Source organism: Pongo pygmaeus, chromosome 15 (genome assembly GCF_028885625.2).
Source record: "Pongo pygmaeus isolate AG05252 chromosome 15, NHGRI_mPonPyg2-v2.0_pri, whole genome shotgun sequence".
Taxonomy (NCBI): domain Eukaryota; kingdom Metazoa; phylum Chordata; class Mammalia; order Primates; family Hominidae; genus Pongo; species Pongo pygmaeus.
This window is the reverse complement of record NC_072388.2, coordinates 76,278,161-76,299,111: the sequence shown is the minus strand read 5'-3', so window position 1 is coordinate 76,299,111 and position 20,951 is coordinate 76,278,161. Positions and strand designations below refer to the sequence as shown.

Below are 20,951 nucleotides of genomic sequence, written 5' to 3'. Positions count from 1 at the left end.
TGGAGTTGGGTTGCACCACTATTCTGGAATGTGGATAAATTCACCAACTTGAAAGCTCTTCTAGACTGTGTTGTTAAGTGATGAAAACAAGTTGTAGCTGGGCGCAGTGGCTCATGCCTGTAATCCTAGCACTTTGGGAGTCGGAGGTGGGGATATTGCTTGACCTCAGGAGTTTGCGATCAGCCTGGGCTACATGGCGAAACCCCATCTCTACAGAAAATTTAAAAAATTAGCCAGGTATGGTGGCATGGGACTGTGGTTCCAGCTACTCGGGAGGCTGAGGCAGGAGAATCGCTTAAGCCAGGGAGGTTGAGACTGCATTGAGCTGTGATCGCACCACTGTACTCCAGCCTGGGTGACACAGCAAGACCCTGTCTCAAAAAAAAAAAAAAAGTTGCAGAATGTGTATTTTTTTCTAAGATGGGGGCAACATACAACTATATGTATATGTATTTCCTTATGTTTTCAAAAACAAATAATGGAAGATTAAAAACTAAGGAGAAGAGTGTTATAATATCCATATCCTTAGTTATATTGTTATTCTTTTAAAACTGTTATATTTACATTGTAGAATAAAGCAAATATGTATATATGTGAATATTATTAAGATCCAGGATTTTCCACAACAAGACCGAAAAATACAAATATAGAATTAAAGTTAGGTTAAAATCCTGTAATCTGGGCCGGGCGTGGTGGCTCACGCCTGTAATCCCAGGACTTTGGGAGGCTGAGGCGGGCGGATCACGAGGTCAGGAGTTTGAGACCAGCCTGACCAACATGGTGAAACCCTGTCTCTACTAAAAATACAAAAATTAGCTGGGCGTGGTGGCATGTGCCTGTAATCCTAGCTACTCAGGAGGCTGAAGCAGAATTACTTGAACCTGGGAGGCGGAGGTTGCAGTGAGCAGAGATTGCACCGCTGCACTCTAGCCTGGGCGACAGAGCAAGACTCCGTCTCAAAAAAAAAAGAAAAATCCTGTAATCTGAATTTGAAGTATTTGCATGAATTCATTTTACATGTATATTTTTATATGTGGTATTAATATATGACATTTAGGATATGTATATATTCGTGTGTGTGTGTGATGTATGTGTAATATTTTACATTGATTGTGGTCTTTAAATAAAATTTTTTTTTTTTGGAGACAGAGTCTCACTCCATCACCCAGGCTGAGTGCCTTGGCACGATCTCAGCTCACTGCAACCTCCACCTCCTAGGTTCCAGCGATTCTCGTGCCTTAGCCTCCCGAGTACCTAGGATTACAGATGTGTGCCACCATGCCCAGCTAATTTTTGTATTTTCAGTAGAGATGGGGTTTCACCATGTTGGCCAGGCTGGTCTCCAACTCCTGACCTCAGGTGATCTACCCGCCTCAGCCTCCCAAAGTGTCGGGATTACAGATGTGAGCTACCATGCCCAGCCTTTAAAGACAATTTCTAATGAAAAAGAACCAGGACTCCTTAGAGAGAAATAGTTGATTCCAAGTGTGGGACAGGCATTTATAAGATTTTAAAGCTCAGAACTTATGCTATAAGCAAGACCACTGGTGTCATCTTAAAAGGACACAAGAGCCAACTTTAAGGAGCTCCCACAGGCCAAAATTAGGAAAACTTGAAGCACATAAAATATGTTAAAATTCATGTGTTTCTAACAGTACTTCAAAGAACAAATCATTGGTCACTTTTGGAGGTTGTTATGATTCTAACTCAGTTGGTGAAGGATCAAGTCTTTCTCCTGCTTTTCTCTTATGACTGTGTCAGAGTAGCCAAATAGTTGATGAGGCGAAGTTTTGTTTTTAGTGGAATTCCAACTAAGAACAACTGTAGAAAGTGCTAGAATTGGAAAAGTTATTTTCTAGTTTTTAATGAAATCCTGTGTCTATTTTAGACAATGATCATGAATGCCTGCTAAAGCCACTAGGTGCAGGGTTAATGAGGAGCTTGATGGTGGATAAGGCTGAGAACATGAACCTAATCTTTTTATCATTAAACTTGTAATAACCATAGATTATGTGCCTCTTAATGTAATACCATAGGAATTACATATGTTACTTCTGGAATATTCTTGCAAGAACAAAACTGAACCTGAATTGAGTCAAGCCTCTAGATCAACCGTCCAGTAGAATTGCTTTGATGGTGAAAATGTGCTCCCTGGCAACAGTAGCCGCTAGCAACTCATGGCTATTGAGTACTTGAAATGTGGCTAGTTGAGATGGGTGGACTGAATTTTAAATTCTTTTAAATTTAAATTTAGCTACGTGTACTAGTAATTACTATACTGGACAGTGAAGCTCTACATCTATGACCGGTTTATAGGAAATATAGTGCATAAAATAATCTGTTAAGTGATACCATGAAAAGGCAGTCAGCCAAATCCAGAATGTTTGAAAAGTCTGCAGATCAATTTTTAAAAATGTCAACAAATATATTGTATACAGACCCATGGTGGTGAGGATTGATGTAGATTAAGAGATTTATAAGGTAAATTTAGTGTGTGAACCTTATTTGGATTCTGATTCAAACAAACCAGCTCCTAAGAGGAAATTCTGGGAGACAACTTGGAGAAATTTGAGCATGGGCTGGGTATGAGATGATATTAAGGAACTGCCAATTTTGTAGGAGTGATAATGTTGTTGTACCTGTGTTGAAAGTCTTTTTCTTTAGAGATTTGTTCTAAATGAATGTAATGGTAGATACAATGATGTCTGGGCTTTGTTTGAAATAATCTGTTGGTGGATGGGGCAAGAAGGTAGGGCATGGAGGACACCAGGCCAAGTAAAATCTTGTTGAGAAGATAGGTAGGGTGCATGAGTCTTCATTCTACTGTGATCTAATTTTGTGATTTTGTATATGTTTAACATTTTCTACAATAAAGGTTTTTAAACAGCAGTAATTAGTTAAAATATATAAAGAATAACAAGGAATAATTTACTCAGAATTTGGAACAGGGAATATAGGATAGGAAAGGGCATTGGGTAGGGGAATTCTAAAGTACTAATAATTCACCTAGTTAGTAGCTATGCAGGTATTTGTATTATTAATATTTTAGCTCTGTATCTTCTTTTCATGCAGTCTTTCATATGTGTGGTTTATTTCACAATGAAAAGAAGAAAAGAGCTCATTGTTACTATGTAAGGCCTCTTACAGACTCCAATTGGAGGAGCACACTTGAACCTCATGGTGTTACAAAGTAGCCTCTGGTCTGTTTCTCTCCTAGACCTAGAGGTCCCCTTGTTTTTCTTTCCCTTTACTTGAATGCATCATTATACTCTCTGAAAATTATCTTCTCTGCTTAGTCATCTGCTTTAACGTGGCCTGTGAAGGCTTCTCCCAAAAGGCAGGCTCAGCTCCTAAACTGACAGAGTTCTCCACAGTCTGTTTCCGTCTTGGATACCAACTCCAGATTTTACGGAAGAGAATCGGACTGACTTTTGGGCAGGTGCTCACCCGAAACCAATGAACTATGGCCAACATAATGTACCTCGATCATAGGAACTGCCACTTCCAAGGCTGTTGACGGGGGAGGTTCTTAAGAAAGGGTTGTAGGTACTGCTAATAGAACATCATTATCTCTAACAGTCTATAACAATCTGTAATTGTTATAGACAGCATCGTTGCCTATAACAATGAAAGATTTGGAATAAGCACTAGCTCTACCAGTAGAAGATTAAGGATTGGTTAAAGAAATAATGGGACAACGTATGGGATAATAACGTAGCCATTTAAAATTATGATGTAGCCCTATCTTTATTAACTCTGAAAAATGTTCATTAAAAGTGTTTATTTGGACTTAGTAGCTTAAAAGAAAGTCCTGCTCTCCCTCTCCCTCTCCCTCTCCCTCTCCCTCTCCCTCTCCCTCTCCCTCTCCCTCTCCCTCTCCCCTCTTCTTCGGTCTCCCTCTCCTTTTTTCGGTCTCCCGCTGTTATCGAAGCTGGACTGTACTGCCATGATCTCGGCTCGCTGCAACCTCCCTGCCTCGGGCTCCTGTGACTCTCCTGCCTCGGCCTGCCGAGTGCCTGGGATTACAGGCGCGCGCCGCCACGCGTGAATGGTTTTTCTATTTTTGGTGGAGACGGGGTTTCACCGTGTTGACCGGGCTGGTCTCCAGCTCCTGGCCTCGAGTGATCTGCCTGCCTAGGCCTCCCGAGATGCTGGGATTGCAGACGGAGTCTCGCTAACTCAATGCTCAATGGTGCTCAGGCTGGAGTGCAGTGGTGTGATCTCGGCTCGCTGCAACCTCCACCTACCAGCCTCCTGCCTTGGCCTCTTAAAGTGCTAAGATTACAGCCTCTGCCCCGCCGCCACCCCGTCTAGGAAGTGAGGAGCATCTCTGCCTGGCCGCCCATCGTCTGGGAAGTGAGGAGCGCCTCTGCCCGGCCGCCCTATCTGGGAAGTGAGGAGCGCCGCTGCCCGGCCGCCCATCGTCTGGGATGTGAGGAGCGCCTCTGCCCGGCTGCCACCCCGTCTGGGAGGAAGTGAGGAGCGCCTCTGCCCGGCTGCCCCGTCTGGGAGATGAGGTGCACCTCTGCCCGGCCGCCCCGTCTGGGAGGTGAGGAGCGCCTCTGCCTGGCCGCCACCCCGTCTGGGAGGAAGTGAGGAGCGCCTCTGCCTGGTTGCCCCGTCTGGGAAGTGAGGAGCGCCTCTGCCTGGCCGCCACCCCGTCTGGGAAATGAGGAGCGCCTCTGCCCGGCTGCCACCCCATATGGGAAGTGAGGAGCGCCTCTGCCCAGCCGCCCCTTCTGGGAGGTGAGGAGCGCCTCTGCCCAGCCGCCCCGTCTGGGAGGTGAGGAGTGCCTCTGCCCGGCCGCCCCGTCTGGGAAGTGAGGAGCGCCTCTGCCTGGCCGCCACCCCGTCTGGGAGGAAGTGAGGAGCACCTCTGCCCAGCTGCCCCATCTGGGAAGTGAGGAGCGCCTCTACCCGGCTACCACCCCCTATGGGAAGTGAGGAGCGCCTCTGCCCGGCCGCCCACTCTGGGAAGTGAGGAGCGCCTCTGCCTGGCCGCCCACTCTGGGAGGTGAGGAGCGCCTCTGCCTGGCCACTCCGTCTGGGAAGGGAGGAGAGCCTCTGCCCGGCCACCCCGTCTGGGAGGTGAGGAGCGCCTCTGCCCGGCCGCTACCCCGTCTGGGAGGAAGTGAGGAGCACCTCTGCCCAGCCACCCCGTCTGGGAGGTGAGGAGTGCCTCTGCCTGGTCACCCCGTCTGGGAAGTGAGGAGCGCCTCTGCCCGGCCACCCCATCTGGGAAGTGAGGAGCGCCTCTGCCCGGCCGCCCCGTCTGGGAGGTGAGGAGTGCCTCTGCCTGGCCACCCCGTCTGGGAAGTGAGGAGCGCCTCTGCCCGGCCACCCCGTCTGGGAAGTGAGGAGCGCCTCTGCCTGGCCGTCACCCCGTCTGGGAGGAAGTGAGGAGCGCCTCTGCCCGGCCGCCCCGTCTGGGAGGTGAGGAGTGCCTCTGCCCGGCTGCCACCCTGTCTGGGAGGAAGTGAGGAGCACCTATGCCCGGCTGCCCCATCTGGGAGATGAGGAGCACCTCTGCCCGGCTGCCCCGTCTGGGAGGTGAGGAGCGCCTCTGCCTGGCCGCCACCCCGTCTGGGAGGAAGTGAGGAGCGCCTCTGCCCGGCCACTCCGTCTGGGAGGTGAGGAGCGCCTCTGCCCGGCCGCCCCGTCTGGGAGGTGAGGAGTGCCTCTGCCCGGCCGTCACCCCATCTGGGAGGAAGTGAGGAGCGCCTCTGCCTGGCTGCCCCATCTGGGAAGTGAGGAGCGCCTCTGCCTGGTTGCCCCGTCTGGGAAGTGAGGAGCGCCTCTGCCCGGCCGCCCAGTCTGGGAAGTGAGGAGCGCCTCTGCCCGGCCGCCCTGTCTGGGAGGTGAGGAGCGCCTCTGCCTGGCCGCCACCCCGTCTGGGAGGAAGTGAGGAGCGTCTCTGCCCGGCCGCCCCCTCTGGGAAGTGAGGAGCGCCTCTGCCCGGCCGCCCCGTCTGGGAGGTGAGGAGTGCCTCTGCCCGGCCGTCACCCCGTCTGGGAGGAAGTGAGGAGCACCTCTGCCCGGCTGCCCCGTCTGGGAGATGAGGAGCACCTCTGCCCGGCCGCCCCGTCTGGGAGGTGAGGAGTGCCTCTGCCCGGCCGCTACCCCGTCTGGGAGGAAGTGAGGAGCACCTCTGCCCGGCCGCCCCCTCTGGGAAGTGAGGAGCGCCTCTGCCTGGCCGCCACCCCGTCTGGGAGGAAGTGAGGAGCGCCTCTGCCTGGCTGCCCCATCTGGGAAGGGAGGAGCGCCTCTGCCCAGCCGCCACACCGTCTGGGAAGTGAGGAGCGCCTCTGCCCGGCCGTCCAGTCTGGGAAGTGAGGAGCGCCTCTGCCCGGCCGCCCGGTCTGGGAAGTGAGGAGCGCCTCTGCCCGGCCGCCCCCTCTGGGAAGTGAGGAGCGCCTCTGCCCGGCCGCCCCGTCTGGGAAGTGAGGAGCGCCTCTGCCCGGGCGGCCCCGTCTGGGAAGCGAGGAGCGCCTCTGCCCGGGCGGCCCCGTCTGGGAAGCGAGGAGCGCCTCTGCCCGGCCTCCCTGTCTGGGAGGTGAGGAGCGCCTCTGCCCGGCTGCCCTGTCTGGGAGGTGTACCCAACAGCTCCGAAGAGACAGCGACCATCGGGAGCGGGCCATGAGGACAATGGCGGTTTTGTTGAAAGGAAGGGGGGGGGGAAGTGTGGGGAAAGGAAGGAGAGATCAGATTGTTGCTGTGTCTGTGTAGAAAGGGGTGGGCATAGGAGACTCCATTTTGTTCTGACTAGGAGAAATTCTTCTGCCTTGGGATGCTGTTGATCTATGGCCTTTCCCCCAGCCCCATGCTCTCTGAAACATGTGCTGTGTCAACTCAGGGTTAAATGGATTAAGGGCGGTGCAAGATGTGCTTTGTTAAACAGATGCTTGAAGGCAGCATGCTCTTTAAGAGTCATCACCACTCCCTAATCTCAAGTACCCAGGGGCACAAACACTGCAGAAGGCCGCAGGGTCCTCTGCCTAGGAAAACGAGAGACCTTTGTTCATGTGTTTATCTCCTGACCTTCTCTCCACTATTATCCTATGACCCTCCCATATCCCCCTCTCCGAGAAACACCCAAGAATGATCAATAAATACTTCATAAATTAAAAAAATAAATAAATAAATAAATAAATAAATAAATAAAAGAAATAAATAAATAAAAGAAAAAAAAAAAAAAGTGTTTATTGGCCGTGGTGGGTCACGCCTGTAATCCCAGCACTTTGGGAGGCTGAGGCGGGTGGATCACCTGAGGTCAGGAGTTTGAGACCAGCCTGGCCAACATGGTGAAAACCCATCTCTACTAAAAAATACAAAAAATTAGCCGGGTATGGTGGTGTGTCCCTGTAATTCCAGCTACTCAGGAGGCTGAGGCAGGAGAATTGCTTGAACACGGAGGCAGAGGTTGCAGTGAGCCGAGATCATGCCATTGCACTCCAGCTTGGGCAACAGAGCAAGACTATGTCTCAAAAAAAAAAAAAAAAAGTGTTTAGTGCATGTCCTTTCAGAAACACACATACACACACACAGTACATATACATATGTATTTGTATGTATATATGTATAAATGTATTTCTCAAGGGATATACATCAAAATGTTAACAGTTGGCCAGGTGCTGTGCTGTAACCCCAGCGCTTTGGGAGGGGGGAGGTGGGAGGTCTGCTTGAGCCCAAGAGGTCGAGACTAGCTTGGGCAACATAAGGAAACCTCTTGTCTTTTTTTTTTTTTTTTGAGACGGAGTCTTCCTTTGTCGCCCAGGCTGGAGTACAGTGGTGCAATCTCAGCTCACTGCAACCTCTTCCTCCAGGGTTCAAGTGATTCTCCTGCCTCAGCCTCCCGAGTAGCTGGGATTACAGGTGCCCGCCACAATGCCCACCTAATTTTGGTATTTTCTAGTAGGACAGGGTTTTGCCATGTTGGCCAGGCTGGTCGTGAACTCCTGACCTCAGGTGATCCACCCTCCTCGGCCTCCCAAAGTGCTGGGATTACAGGCATGAGCCACTGTACCCAGCCAACCTTGTGTCTTTTTTTTTTAAAAAGTTAACAGTGGTAATCTTTGGTTAGTGGGGTTATGGTTAGTTTGTTGTTGTTTTGCTTATCTGTATTTCCTGATTTTTTTTTTACAGTGAACAATGGATTATCTGTATATTAAAAATTATTTTAAAGGAAATAAAGTCTGGAAGGGTAGATGCAAAATGTTTTCTTATCTGTACTTACTTTTTTCTACAATGAACAAAGCATTATTAGTATAATTTCAAAAAGTTAATTTGAAATAAGTAATAGGGTATATAAAGTCCTGGTTTTAAGTTAAAAAACCAATTATTTTCCAAAAGTCTATTTTAAAAATAGAGCATAGGAGAGAGTGGGCTTAGAAAAAGTTTATTTTTATAAGCCCTGGAGATCTTGATTGACTTATTTAGGCCAACAGTAAGTTTGCAGTTAAGAAATCTAGTGCCTGGTTAGGGTATTATGTCAAGAAATATTGTGTCCTTTTTAAGAGGTTATTGTCAGTGTAGTCTGCATGGATTGGAACACACCTGGAAAAGTTGTTCATTTTGGCTCCTTTCTTTAAATGGAACAAACTAAGTGGAGCAGCTAAAGGGGGCCAGCCTGAGGAGAAGGAACTTGTGGAAATGTGACAGTCAGCTGTCAATATGGGAAAGGATATTGTGGGGAGCACATTTCACTTAGGTCAACAGAGGGGAGAACTTTCTCTTTGCATTTTCCCTCAGTGAATGGGCCTCTTTACAGAGTGGCAGAGACTGGGGAACAGTGTCTTAGACTCAGTTTCTTTGTTGGGAGAAACATTGGATGGCAGGAACTCTAAGGTCTTTCTGCCTATGAGACTGAATTGACCCAAAGAAAAATAGATCTTGGATGGGCACAGTGGCTCATGCCTGTAATCTCAGCACTTTGGGAGGCTGAGGTGGGAGGATCACTTGAGCCCAGGAATTCAAGACAAGCCTGCCTGGGCAACATAGTGAGACCTCCGTCTCTACAAAAAAAAAAAAAAAAAAAATTAGTCTGGCATGGTGGGGTGTGCCTATGGTCCCAGCTACTCAGGAGGCTGGGGTGAGAGGATCGCTTGAACCCAGAAGGTTGAGGTTGCCAAGAGGCCGAGAGTCATAATTTTGTCACTGCACTCCAGCCTGGGTGATAGAGGGAGACCCTGTCCCCCCCCCAAAAAAAAAAAAAAAAAGAAAAGAAAAGAAAAATAGATCTTGTTCACATATAAAACATGTGACTAAATTAAGCTTGGATTAAAAATTTTGCCTATCATTTTCACTTTGACTTTGCTACCAAACTCTGAAACTTTCAATGTTTGAAGTTTACTTAAGTTGCGTTTTGTATTGAGAAGTAAACTTCAGTCTTCAGTGTCTTGTCTTACACAGAGGGAGTTTAATGAGGGGCTGTCTAAATGCTATCTGGGTGTTCAAGGAAAGGCTAAATGAATAACGCACAAAACTAAGTAGCATCTGATGGTTAAGAGCACAACTGCCTGGGTTTGAATCCTGTCTCTATGCCTTAAGTTCCTCACTGCAAAAATGGCTGTGATAAGACCAGCCATACATAGGCTTGTTTTGAGCTTGAGAACATGGCCTTCATTATGCATTTCACCTATATACTCCTTGAGGGCACCTAGTTATTCAATAAATCATTGGTAAATGAGTGATTGAATAAATAAATGAAAATACAAAAGTCCTTTACCTGACCTTGGGTACATTGATCTGAACTTATTGAATGTAGAAGTGACACTTTATACTTTGATGCTAAATTCAGTTTATCTTACATCCCACTCTACCCTCTATGTTCTGCCTAATTTAACCATCTGCTTTCTGAGAAATATGATTTCTTTCTTTCTTTTTATTAATTTTTTTTAATTGAGATGGAGTCTCGCTCTGTTGCCCAGGCTGGAGTGCAGTGGTGTGATCTCAGCTCACTGCAACCTCCACCTCCTGGGTTCAAGTGACTCTCCTGCCTCAGCCTCCTGAGTAGCTGGGATTACAGCTGCATGCCACCATGCCCGGCTAATTTTCATATTTTTAGTAGAGACATGGTTTCGCCATGTTGGCCAGGCTGGTCTCGAACTCCTGACCTCAAGTGATCCGCCCACCTCGGCCTCCCAAAGTGCTGGGATTACAAGTGTGAGCCACCGTGCCTGGCCCTATTTTTTTTTTAATTTTTAAAAATTATTATTATTATTATTTTTGAGATGGAGTTTCGCTGTTGTTGCCCAGGCTAGAGTGCAATGGTATGATCTCAGCTCACTGCAACCTCTGCCTCCCGGGTTCAAGTGATTCTTCTGCCTCAGCCTGCCAAGTAGCTGGGATTACAGGTGTGCACCATCATGCCTGGCTAATTTTGTATTTTTAGTAGAGATGGGGTTTCACTGTGTTGGTCAGGCTGGTCTTGAACTCGTGACTCACCTCAGCCTCCCAAAGTGCTGGGATTACAGGCATGAACCACTGCATCTGGCCTTAATTTTTTTTAGAGACAGGGTCTTGCTCTGTTGCCCAGGCTGGTTTTGAACTCCTGGTCTCAAGCGATCCTCCTGCCTTGGCCTCCCAAAGTGTTGGGATTATAGGTGTGAGCCACTTCACCTGGCAGAAATATGATTCTTAAATTAGGATTAACTTTTTGGAGACTTGTTTTAGAAATGACTTATTTTTTATGAATGAGTTATGACTGTCTGAGAATACTTGGATGTGATGACTTGAATAATTTATGTGTTGGGCCTCTGAGAGTATAAAGTTCATACCAGAATATTTTTGGGAAGAATTTGGTTGAAATTGCTAGATTTTTTTTAAAGGTACAAGATAATTATGATTGTATTCCCTCTCAGATATTGAATTCTTTCTTTCTATGGTTTTCTAGAGAATGAAGATCTAGAAAACAACAAGGATACCTCTCTATTGGCTTCTGCCACTGATCCAGAACCCTGTTCCTCACCCCACAGGTAACCACTTTGGATAGAATGCTTTCACAGGTTTTATCTTCTGAGATGAGGAATTGGTGAAAGAAATAGGTAGTGACTTTAAGCGGGGAGGCAAGTTAAAGTAAAGAATGTGGGCCGGGCGCAGTGGCTCACACCTGTAATGCCAGCACTTTGGGAGGCCGAGGTGGGTGGATCACGAGGTCAGGAGATTGAGACCATCCTGGCTAACACAGTGAAACCCCGTCTCTACTAAAAATACAAAAAAAAAAAATTAGCGGGGGTGGTGGCAGGCGCCTATAGTCCCAGCTACTCGGGAGACTGAGGCAGGAGAATGATGTGAACCCAGGAGGCGGAGCTTGCGGTGAGCCGAGGTTGCGCCACCGTACTCCAGCCTGGGTGGCAGAGCGAGACTTCGTCTCAAAAAAAAAAAAAAAGACTATGGATAGTTGGCCAGGGACCGTGGCTCACGCCTGTAATTCCAGCACTTTGGGAAGCCGAGGGGGGCGGATCACGAGGTCAGGAGTTTGAGACCAGGCTGGACAACATGGTGAAACCCCGTCTCTACTAAAAATATAAAAATTAGCCGGGCATGGTGGCGCATGCCTGTAATCCCAGCTGCTTGGAAGGCTGAGGGAGAGGAATCGCTTGAACCCGGGAGGCAGAGGTTGCGGTGAGCCAAGATCATGCCATTGCACTCCAGCCTGGGTGATAGAGCGAGACTCTGTCTCAAAAACAAACAAACAAACAAAAACAAAAAAATATGGGTAGTTTTGTCATGAATCAACCCTCAAGTGTGTTTAGGGGCAATGTCAGGTCTATTTCAGGTTATACATTTTTCCTTTACTCTCAAAGAATAAAACTATAACAAATAGTCTAGTGTAGTGTCCTCATTTATCTTCTCCTGAAGATCATGCTCAAATGTTAAAATATTTGAAGGAGATTCCAAGTGGACTTGCAAGAGAATGCATGTTTGGGTTTCACCCATAAAATGCATACACACATATATATGCCCTCACAAAAACAGTTGGAATTTTTTTATTCTGTAATTTTCAGATGAAACCATTGTGATGGCCTTTAGGTTGTCTTTCTTAATTTCCTTCTCTGCCTATCTCATCCAACTACCATCATTGATATCGGAATGTATAACAGAAAGAGAAGAGGTGTACTGAGCCCTGGAAAGAGTAGAAACCATGAAGCGCTAATAGAATAACTAATGAAAACCTGTATATTGGAGAACCCTGAGCTAGTGAGTATTGTATCCAACTGATCAGTTCATGGGACAGTGTTGTCCAGTAAACTGTGGTCTCCACACAAAATTGATGGCTGGGAGTAGTGGCAGATGTCAGGGTATTTCAAAAATCTGTTATTTCTTGAGTTCCATTTAGAAGTTATTTCCCCTTACTTTTGCATGTGAAATAATTTGTATGATTAGTATAATTATAATATAGTTGGTTATAATAGCCATGGTTTTTAAAAAATGTTCCTCTGTAATAATGGTAATGAAATAGTTACTTTTGTCAGACATTTCTATTTGCCAAATACTATAGTAGGTATATTTATTATCTCATTTGAGTCTCATAACAGCCCTCATAAAATAAATATACCTGCTTTTTTTTAAGATGAAGCAAATGAAACAGTGAGTTCAATAATTTGCCCAAGTTCACATAGCTTTAGTTTTGTTCAGCTCTGTAGCTTATTCTCATAACCAGCCAGAGAGTTTTGAGTTCTATGCCTGGAGCTACTCAGTTAATATACATAATAATCCTGTAGAAGACGTAGCCTCCTCAAGGCTTTGATTATTTGAGACCATTCATGTTTTCATCAAATCTGCTGAGGAGAACTCCTTTCCATCTTCTTGCCATCATCCCTCTTCTGTACCTGCTGATTTGAAGGATCTTTGGGTGATGGGTTTGGCACAGAGGTGTTTTTTTTTTTTTAATTTGTGCAAATTTATGGGGTCCATGATACATTTTTTATGTGTATATAATGCACAGTGATCAAGTCAGGGTATTTACGGTGTCCATCACCAAAGTACACAGAACTGTTTCGTCCTTCGGCGGGTCAATACATTTTTTAAAATAAGAAACACAGAACATCCTTGGACACAAAGGGATTTAATTTTTTTTTTTTTTTTTTTTTGAGACGGATTCTCACTCTGTCGCTCAGGCTGGAGTGCAGTGACACGATCTCAGCTCACTGCATCCTCCACCTCCCGGGTTCAAGCAATTCTCCTGCCTCAGCCTCCCGAGTAGCTGGGACTACAGGCGCGCGCCACCACGCCTGGCTAATTTTTGTATTTTTTAGTAGAGACGGGATTTCATCATATTGGACAGGCTGGTCTCAAACTCCTGACCTTGTGATCCGCCCACCTCAGCCTCCCAAAGTGCTGGGATTACAGGTGTGAGCCACCTCGCCGGGCCAGGGATTTAATTTTTAACTTTTGTTTCTAACATTTGCTGAGTGAAGATAAAAATCCAGTGAATGTGATGCCTGAGGCTTACTTCTTATGCTTATGTGTCTATTGGAAATGGAAACGGCACAACTTTCTATCTTTTCTAGTGAGGCTGGCTTGCCGGCCAGGCTCTCCCCTTCCTTTGAGATGGCCTCCCTGCTCCAGGTCAGTACAAACCAGAAGCTTAAATCAGAGGCTTTTCCTTTATGTGGCTTATCACCAGCATCAAGTAATTTGAAATTAATCTTTCCCCAAATGCTCTTTTCTAATTCTCCAGAGCATAAAATGCTAATGTGAATATTAAATTTATGTGGGTGGCACATATCCTGTTTAACATAATTTTATTATTTAATTATTTCTTGAGACAGAGTCTTGCTTTGTTGCCCAGGCTAGAGTGCAGTAGGCAGTCATAACTCACTGCAGCCTCAAGCTCCTGGACCCATGCAACCCTCCCACCTCAGCCTTGTGAGTAACTAGGACCACAGGCATGAGCCACCACACCGAGCCTTAAAATATGTTTTTTAAATAAGCAGAACCATGTTTTTTCAGAGTAGCATGCACAAAGACAAAGAGACTAAAATTTAGATGTCACACACAGTAAGTCAAGCTAATGATTCAGATAGCCTGTCTCACCTTTCCAATATTATGAATGATAGTCTGATCCAGAATTTCTCTTTTATTCCCAAGCAAAAATTAACTTATTCATTTTTTATTCAACAAATATTTTGGGGCTAATATTTATTCAACAGATGTTTGCTAGGAGCCTACCATGTACCTGATACTGTTCTAGGTACTAAAGATACCACAAATGAACAAAACAGTCCGTCATTGCTCTCAGGGAGCTTACGTTCTAGTGGGGGAAGTGGACAGAAAACAATTACACATCATACTTCACAGACTCTTAAGTTGCCGTCAACTGTAAGATGTGCTTTCATGTACCACCAAGAGAGGAAGAAATGCTTAAGATGGATCGTCTAATAGACCCCCCATATGCAACTGGGATACCAAAAGCCTGCACCTTCAGTGAAAATATAAAGAAAAAAATCCCCCACACAGAAAAGGACAGCAAGGAAGCTTGATTGTCTCAAACTTGACACTGTGTCATAGGAGGAAAAAATATCTCCCCTGAGAATAGGAACCACCAGTTGGTATTAGCCAGTGTCTTGTCAAAATTCACTCTGCCAGGAGGATCTAAACAAAACCCTAAACAGAGAACTTAATTTCAAGGAGTCTCAGATTGGTAGCATTCCTAAGTACTGGCAGAAGCAAATGCAAATCTCTTGTGGAAAGACTTGATGTCAATCCAGGCCCACGGCACTTTTAAGATATCATCAATTTTTAAGACATCCTATCTTTCAGTTGTGCTAAAATCTAAAAGCCAGTGTGCATCTTGCAATCAACAAAATATGCTCCATATCATGTCAGGCAGTAATAGGTGCAGTGAAGAAAAATGAAGCCGGGTAAGGGCAGAAACAGTGACAAGGCCAGGAAGGGGCAGACATTTTATATACAGACCTCTGAGAAACCTCTCAGCAGAAAACCTGCAGGAAGGAAGTCTTCAGTTAACTAAAGAAGAGTTAATGTTGTAGAAGAGTATTCTAGGCAGAGGTTACAGCAAATGCAAAAGCTCTCAAGTGGGAGAGTACTTGGGGTGTTTGAGGACTATCAAGGATTGAAGAGGCTGTTGTGGCTGGAGGGACCAGGACAGAGTGAGGATTCTGAGAGGTGAGGTCAGAATGCAAAGGGCCTTAGGGCTGGGCGAGGTGGCTCACGCCTGTAATCCCAGCACTTTGGGAGGCAGAGGCGGGTGGATCATCTGAGGTCAGAAGTTTGAGACCAGCCTGGCCAATATGGTGAAACTCCGTCTCTATTAAAAATACAAAAAATTAGCCAGGCGTGGTGGTGCACACCTGTGGTCCCAGCTACTCGGGAGGCTGAGGCAAGAGAATTGCTTGAACCAGGGAGGCAGAGTTGCAGTGAGCCAAGATCCGAGATCATGCCACTATACCACAGCCTTGGCGACACAGCAAGACTCTGTCTCAAAAAAAAAAAAAAAAAAAAAAAAAAAAATAGGCCTTAGAATTCCAGGTGGCAGGCTTGGTTCCCAGTGCTGTGCATACAGAGGCAGTGAGACCCAGTGCCTGCCACCAAGCTTACTTTCTATTGGAGGAGGCAGATGATACACAGTGTCAAGAAGCAGAAATGGACTATAATTTCTGGGTTGAAGAGCATTAAAATAGACCCACAGCCTAGGCCAGTTTACAGCTTACACTGAATAACCGAAGTGAACATATAAAGATCAACAGAATCCCACAGCTCTGATTCTTGGAGTGACCTCCTCTTGTCTGTCCTGAGGTAGGTTGGAGTAATTTTGGATATTCCAAAAGATGGCTCTGTTTTATCTGAAGGAGTGATTTTTCTTGTTTATGTTAAAAAAGGAAAGAAACAAACTAATAAACTCTAAAGTGAAGCCTCCTTCTGTTTCCCCCATGAGGTGTATACTACCATTTTCCAGTCATTTACTCAGCCTGTTTGAGGAAATGATGCCCTCAAGCAGGGATTCTCAGAACTTTATACTCTTAAAAATTATTAAGGACCCAAAGAATTTTTGTTTGTGTGGGTTGTATCTATCAATATTTACTATATTAGAAATAAAAACAGCCGGGCATGGTGGCTCACGCCTGTAATCCCAGCACTTTGGGAGGCCGAGGCAGGTGGATCACGAGGTCAGGAGATCGAGACCATCCTGGCTAACACGGTGAAACCCCGTCTCTACTAAAAATGCAAAAAAATTAGCCAGGCGTGGTGGTGGGCGCCTATAGTCCCAGCTACTTGGGAGGGTGAGGCAGGAGAATGGCGTGAACCCGGAAGGCGGAGCTTGCAGTGAGCCGAGATCGTGCCACTGCACTCTAGCCTGGGCGACAGAGTGAGACTCCGTCTCAAAAATAAATAAATAAATAAATAAATAAATAAATAAATAAAAAGAAATTAAAACTGAAAAATTAGAATATGGTTATTTGTTCATTTAAAAATAATAATGAACTTAATAAAAGGCTTAATAAAAGGCTTAATAATGGCTTAATAAAAGGCAGTTGGATTCTCAGCTCTGCTTCCGAGTTCATTCTATTGCGGTATCACATGTCATATAGTCTCTGGAAAATTCCACTGCACACTCTTGAGAAAATGAGAATGAAAAAAGGGAAATAACATTTTAGTGTTGTTATGAAACAGTTTGAACTTCATAGACTCCCCCGAAGGGCCCCTAGACCATACTTTGATAACTGCCATTCAAAAAAATCCATGTCACCTTTTATCGGCAACAGATTCCCAAAAGGCCTGGGTTATTTTGCTACAGCCCTGGCACTAATTTTCTAGTTTTTATGAGGCCAGGGGAAATGGAAGAGAGCATAAGTCATTCCCTTGCATCTTTATAATCAACTATTCACGGCCGAGCACGGTGGCTCACGCCTGTAATCCCAGCACTTTGGGAGGCTGAGGCAGGCGGATCACCTGAGGTCGGGAGTTCGAGACCAGCCTGACCAACAACATGGAGAAACACTGTCTCTACTAAAAATACAAAATTAGCCGGGTGTGGTGGCACATGCCTGTAATCCCAGCTACTTGGGAGGCTGAGGCAGGAGAATTGCTTGAACCCGGGAGGCGGAGGTTGTGGTGAGCGGCATCACTGGTCCACTCGTCAAAAAGCAAACAAAAAACTATTCACATAGCTGTGTTTGAAGCCATTGGGATTGTTGATTAATGTGCTTTAAAAAGGAGGGAAAGTGATGACCCCTAGCACTGAATGGGGACAGGGTATGAAATGGATCTGCTGAAAGACTGCCTCAGGGATAACTGCAGAGAGGGTTGCCTTGATCATCACTTTGTACTTTGTTTTGGTGCCTAATCTCCCTTAGGCAGGCCTCCTCCTTTTGCTTCTAGCCAGTGGCTTTGTGTGTAGAACTGAACTGAGATTCTAACAATTCCTCGGTTAAAATTCTGTGGGCCCTGTGGGCCGCAGAGTGAGCAATAACATTGGAACTCATAGAAGCTGAGGGCAGGATGGTGGTTAATAGGTGTTGGGGCCAGGGGGTGGGATGGGGAGATGTTGCTCAAGTGGTATAAGGTGTTAGAAGGAGGAACAAGTTCTGGAGATCTTTGTACAACATGGTGACAATAGTTAATAACAATGTATACTTGAAAATTGCTAAGAGTAGATTTTAAACGTTCTCACCACAAAAAGGAGTATGTGAGGGGATGGATATGTTAATTAGCTCAATTTAATCATTTTACAATGTGTACATATATCAAAACAGCACATTGTACACCATAAATATATACACTTTGTCAACTAAAATAAATAAAAGAAACAACAACGACAAAAAAAAAAAAAAAAACAGACCAGCAGTCCGTCTCAGATGACGGAGCTGAGTGTTTTCCATGGTTCTCCTAGCCTTTGACCTGGCCTTGTTAGTCTTTGTTTTCACACTGTCAACACTTTACTGTGGACCAATTCAGCCCTGGGCAGTGGTCGGCTAAGGTGACAGTAGAGCTAAATGCCAGGGACAGGTGGGGCTGGGGGTGTTTCGAATGTTGTTTTATTTCAAAGTTTCTCCAGGATGATTGAGTCTTTTCAAAGAGTCCTTGAATTGACATGCTTTCTTCCTCTGAGAGGCCACAGATGGTGTCTCCAGTGAGTAAGGATGCCACGGAAGATCTACGGAAAGCAACTGGTGCCTTGGAGGCTCAGGCCTTGGTGAAACAGGATTTGCTGCCTGCAGACCAGGCCCAGGTCCTCAATGAGGTAGGGGGCAGATTCTGGCTCTTTCTTATGAAAGGAGGCACCAGAATGTAGACACATAGTGGATGGGTTGGAATTAGAAAGCACTGTGAGGGTGGCTCCTGGAATTCTCTCTTTGCCCTCTAATTTAGGGCATCTTGGTCTTCATTATTATTTGGAGAATGATTATTTGTATCTTCCACAGGGCCCATCATTGTACTGGCACCCAGTAGGCACCTATTCAGAAAACGAAGTATTAGAATGAATGTTCATGTGTTCTCTAAAATCCTCTTCATTGAGGAACCTGAAGTCATTGGACTGTTTTGCTCTTGCTTTTCTTGTGGTAGATCTATTTAGTATTTATGATAAAGATTCCACATAAGCTTTTTTTTTTTTTTTTTTTTTTGAGACAGGGTCTCCCTCTGTTGCCAGGCTGGAGTGCAGTGGCACGATCTCGGCTCACTGCAACCTCCGCCTCCTGGGTTCAAGTGATTCTCCCACCTCAGCCTCCCGAGTAGCTGGGATTACAGGCACACGCCACCATGCCCGGCTAATTTTTCTATTTGTAGTAGAGGCAGGGCTTCACCATATTGTTCAGGCTAGTCTCAAACTCCTGACCTCAGGTGATCCACCCACCTTAGCCTCCTAAAGTGCTGTGATTACAGATGTGAGCCACTGTGCCTGGCCTTGACTTTTTTTTTTTTTTGAGACAAAGGTCTCACTCTGTCACCCGACTTCAGTGCAATGGTGCAGTCATGGCTCACTGCAGCCTCAAACTCCTGGGCTCAAGTGATCCTCCTGCCTCAGCCTTCCAAGTAGCTGTATGGAAGTGATAGTGTAGTGGTGCCCCTGCCATGGAGGGATGGGGTGGGGGGTAGGGTTGTTTCTATCATTTATTAGCATATGTGTTAGAATAATGGTTGGTATTAGTGTCAATGAAGACACCACCAGGCATTATAATTAGATTTGTATAGTACTTTACAAGCATTTGTATCTGTAACACTTCATTTACTCCTGAGAACAACCTTGTGAGATAGGTGCCATTGTGTCTCCATTTAAGAAATGAGGAAACTGGCTGGGTGCGGTGGCTCACGCCTGTAATCCCAGCACTTTGGGAGGCCAAGGCGGGTAGATCACCTGAGGTCAGGAGTTCGAGACTAGCCTGACCAATATGGTGAAGCCCCGCCTCTATTAAAAATACAAAAATTAGCCGGGTGTGGTGGCGTGTGCCTGTCATCCCAGCTACTCGGGAGGCTGAGGTGGGAGAATCACTTGAACCCAGGAGGTGGAAGTTGCAGTGAGCTGAGATCGTGCCATTGCACTCCAGCCTGGGCAACAAGAGCAAAACTCTGTCTCAAAAAGAAAGAAAGAAATAAATGAGGAAACTGAGGCTGAGGGCTGTTAGAGACTTTACTAAGGCTATGTAGCTAATATGTTGCAACCTAATCCTTTATTTAGCATTTTAGAAAAGGAAGGATTTATTTAAGCACACTAGCCAAAGTCTGATTCACTTCAGTTAGCAAAGGAGATGAGAACTGGAGGGCTTATTCTCCAGAAACAGATATTATGAGAATACAGCCTGGGAGGATTACAAACTTGATTTATTTATTTCTCACAAATACAATTCCAGCCTCTTAACTGGATTGCTGACTCACTGATGTACTCTTCCCTGTGGGCAATAGGTATAGATTTCTTGTTGAGTTGCCTGCCAACTGTTTGGAGAAGGGGCAGGAAATTAAGGTATAATAGCATGAAACCAGGAACACTAATCTGAGTGATTTGAAGGGAAGCTCACCAGGGAGACATTGTAAGCTCCCGCATGGGTTAGTGAGGGCTTTGAGTATCAAATGCCATTTGCATTCTTCCATGTAAGTCAGACGTCTGGCAGCAAATGTACTGTTTAAATGCAAGTCCTGGGGCTGGTCTAAGGTGAAATTGTAACTATTGATAGAACACTGTTAGTGACTTCAAGACTGAGACAACCTGTAGCCCGAGGTGGGCTGTGGATGAGAGAGAAAGACCATAAACCAGATTCTGTCTCTGCAGTGCTTTGGAGAGCTGATTGACAGTAATGTAGAAGTAACCATTGAGTGGGAATTGTAGCAGGAGGATGTGTGGCAGAGTGGGAGTCAAACTAAACCCTAGGAGCAAGAGCTATTAATGAGAGGAGCCACAGGGAGGTACTGTGCAGGTGAGGTAAGACCAAGGCATGGCCCAGAATCACAGTCAATGCAAATACTGTCAACAACCTGTGAGGGTGTTGGCAGACAAGGACCTCATAAAGGGTTTGGAGCAGGAAAGTTGCAAAAGGTAGGAAACAGTCTTTAAACAATAGAATATTTTAATGGTTTTAAAAAATTAGTAGAATTTATTAGCAACTCCTATTTGGAAGAAAGAGAAGGAACATTGACTAGTACATTAAGGTTTGAGTGGGGATAGTGGAGATAATAGAGCAGGGGTGGGGCAGCCTTCATGCAAAAAGAGATTAATTAGAATCTGCCACTCGAATACTCCTTTAACTAGAGTTCTGTTGTGCAGATGGCCAAGTATCAAGTTCCACAGAGGTCTGGGGACATCGTTATGATCCAATCTGAACATACAGGAGCTATAGATGTTCTTTCAGCTGATTTGGAATCTGCAGATCTTCTGGGGGACCACAGGAAAGGTGAGACCTTTGGGAGTATAGGAGGTGGTTTGTTTCCAGTAGATACTTAAAGAAAGGCAGGCAGACAGACAAATGGAAGGAAAGAAAATGACTTGTGAAAGGAAG

General features: G+C 45.7%; 1 protein-coding gene across 2 annotated transcripts in view; it reads left to right on the top strand.

The window, feature by feature from the left end:
- TMED8 (transmembrane p24 trafficking protein family member 8) overlaps positions 1-20,951 on the top strand; it is a 47,566-nt gene that overhangs the window by 17,985 nt on the left and 8,630 nt on the right. For both annotated transcript variants that reach the window (XM_054449655.2, XM_054449656.2), the window contains exons 2-4: positions 10,892-10,973; positions 18,076-18,205; positions 20,720-20,846. In XM_054449655.2, the coding sequence (XP_054305630.1) occupies positions 10,892-10,973; positions 18,076-18,205; positions 20,720-20,846 (339 nt within the window). The remainder of the gene's footprint in view (positions 1-10,891; positions 10,974-18,075; positions 18,206-20,719; positions 20,847-20,951) is intronic.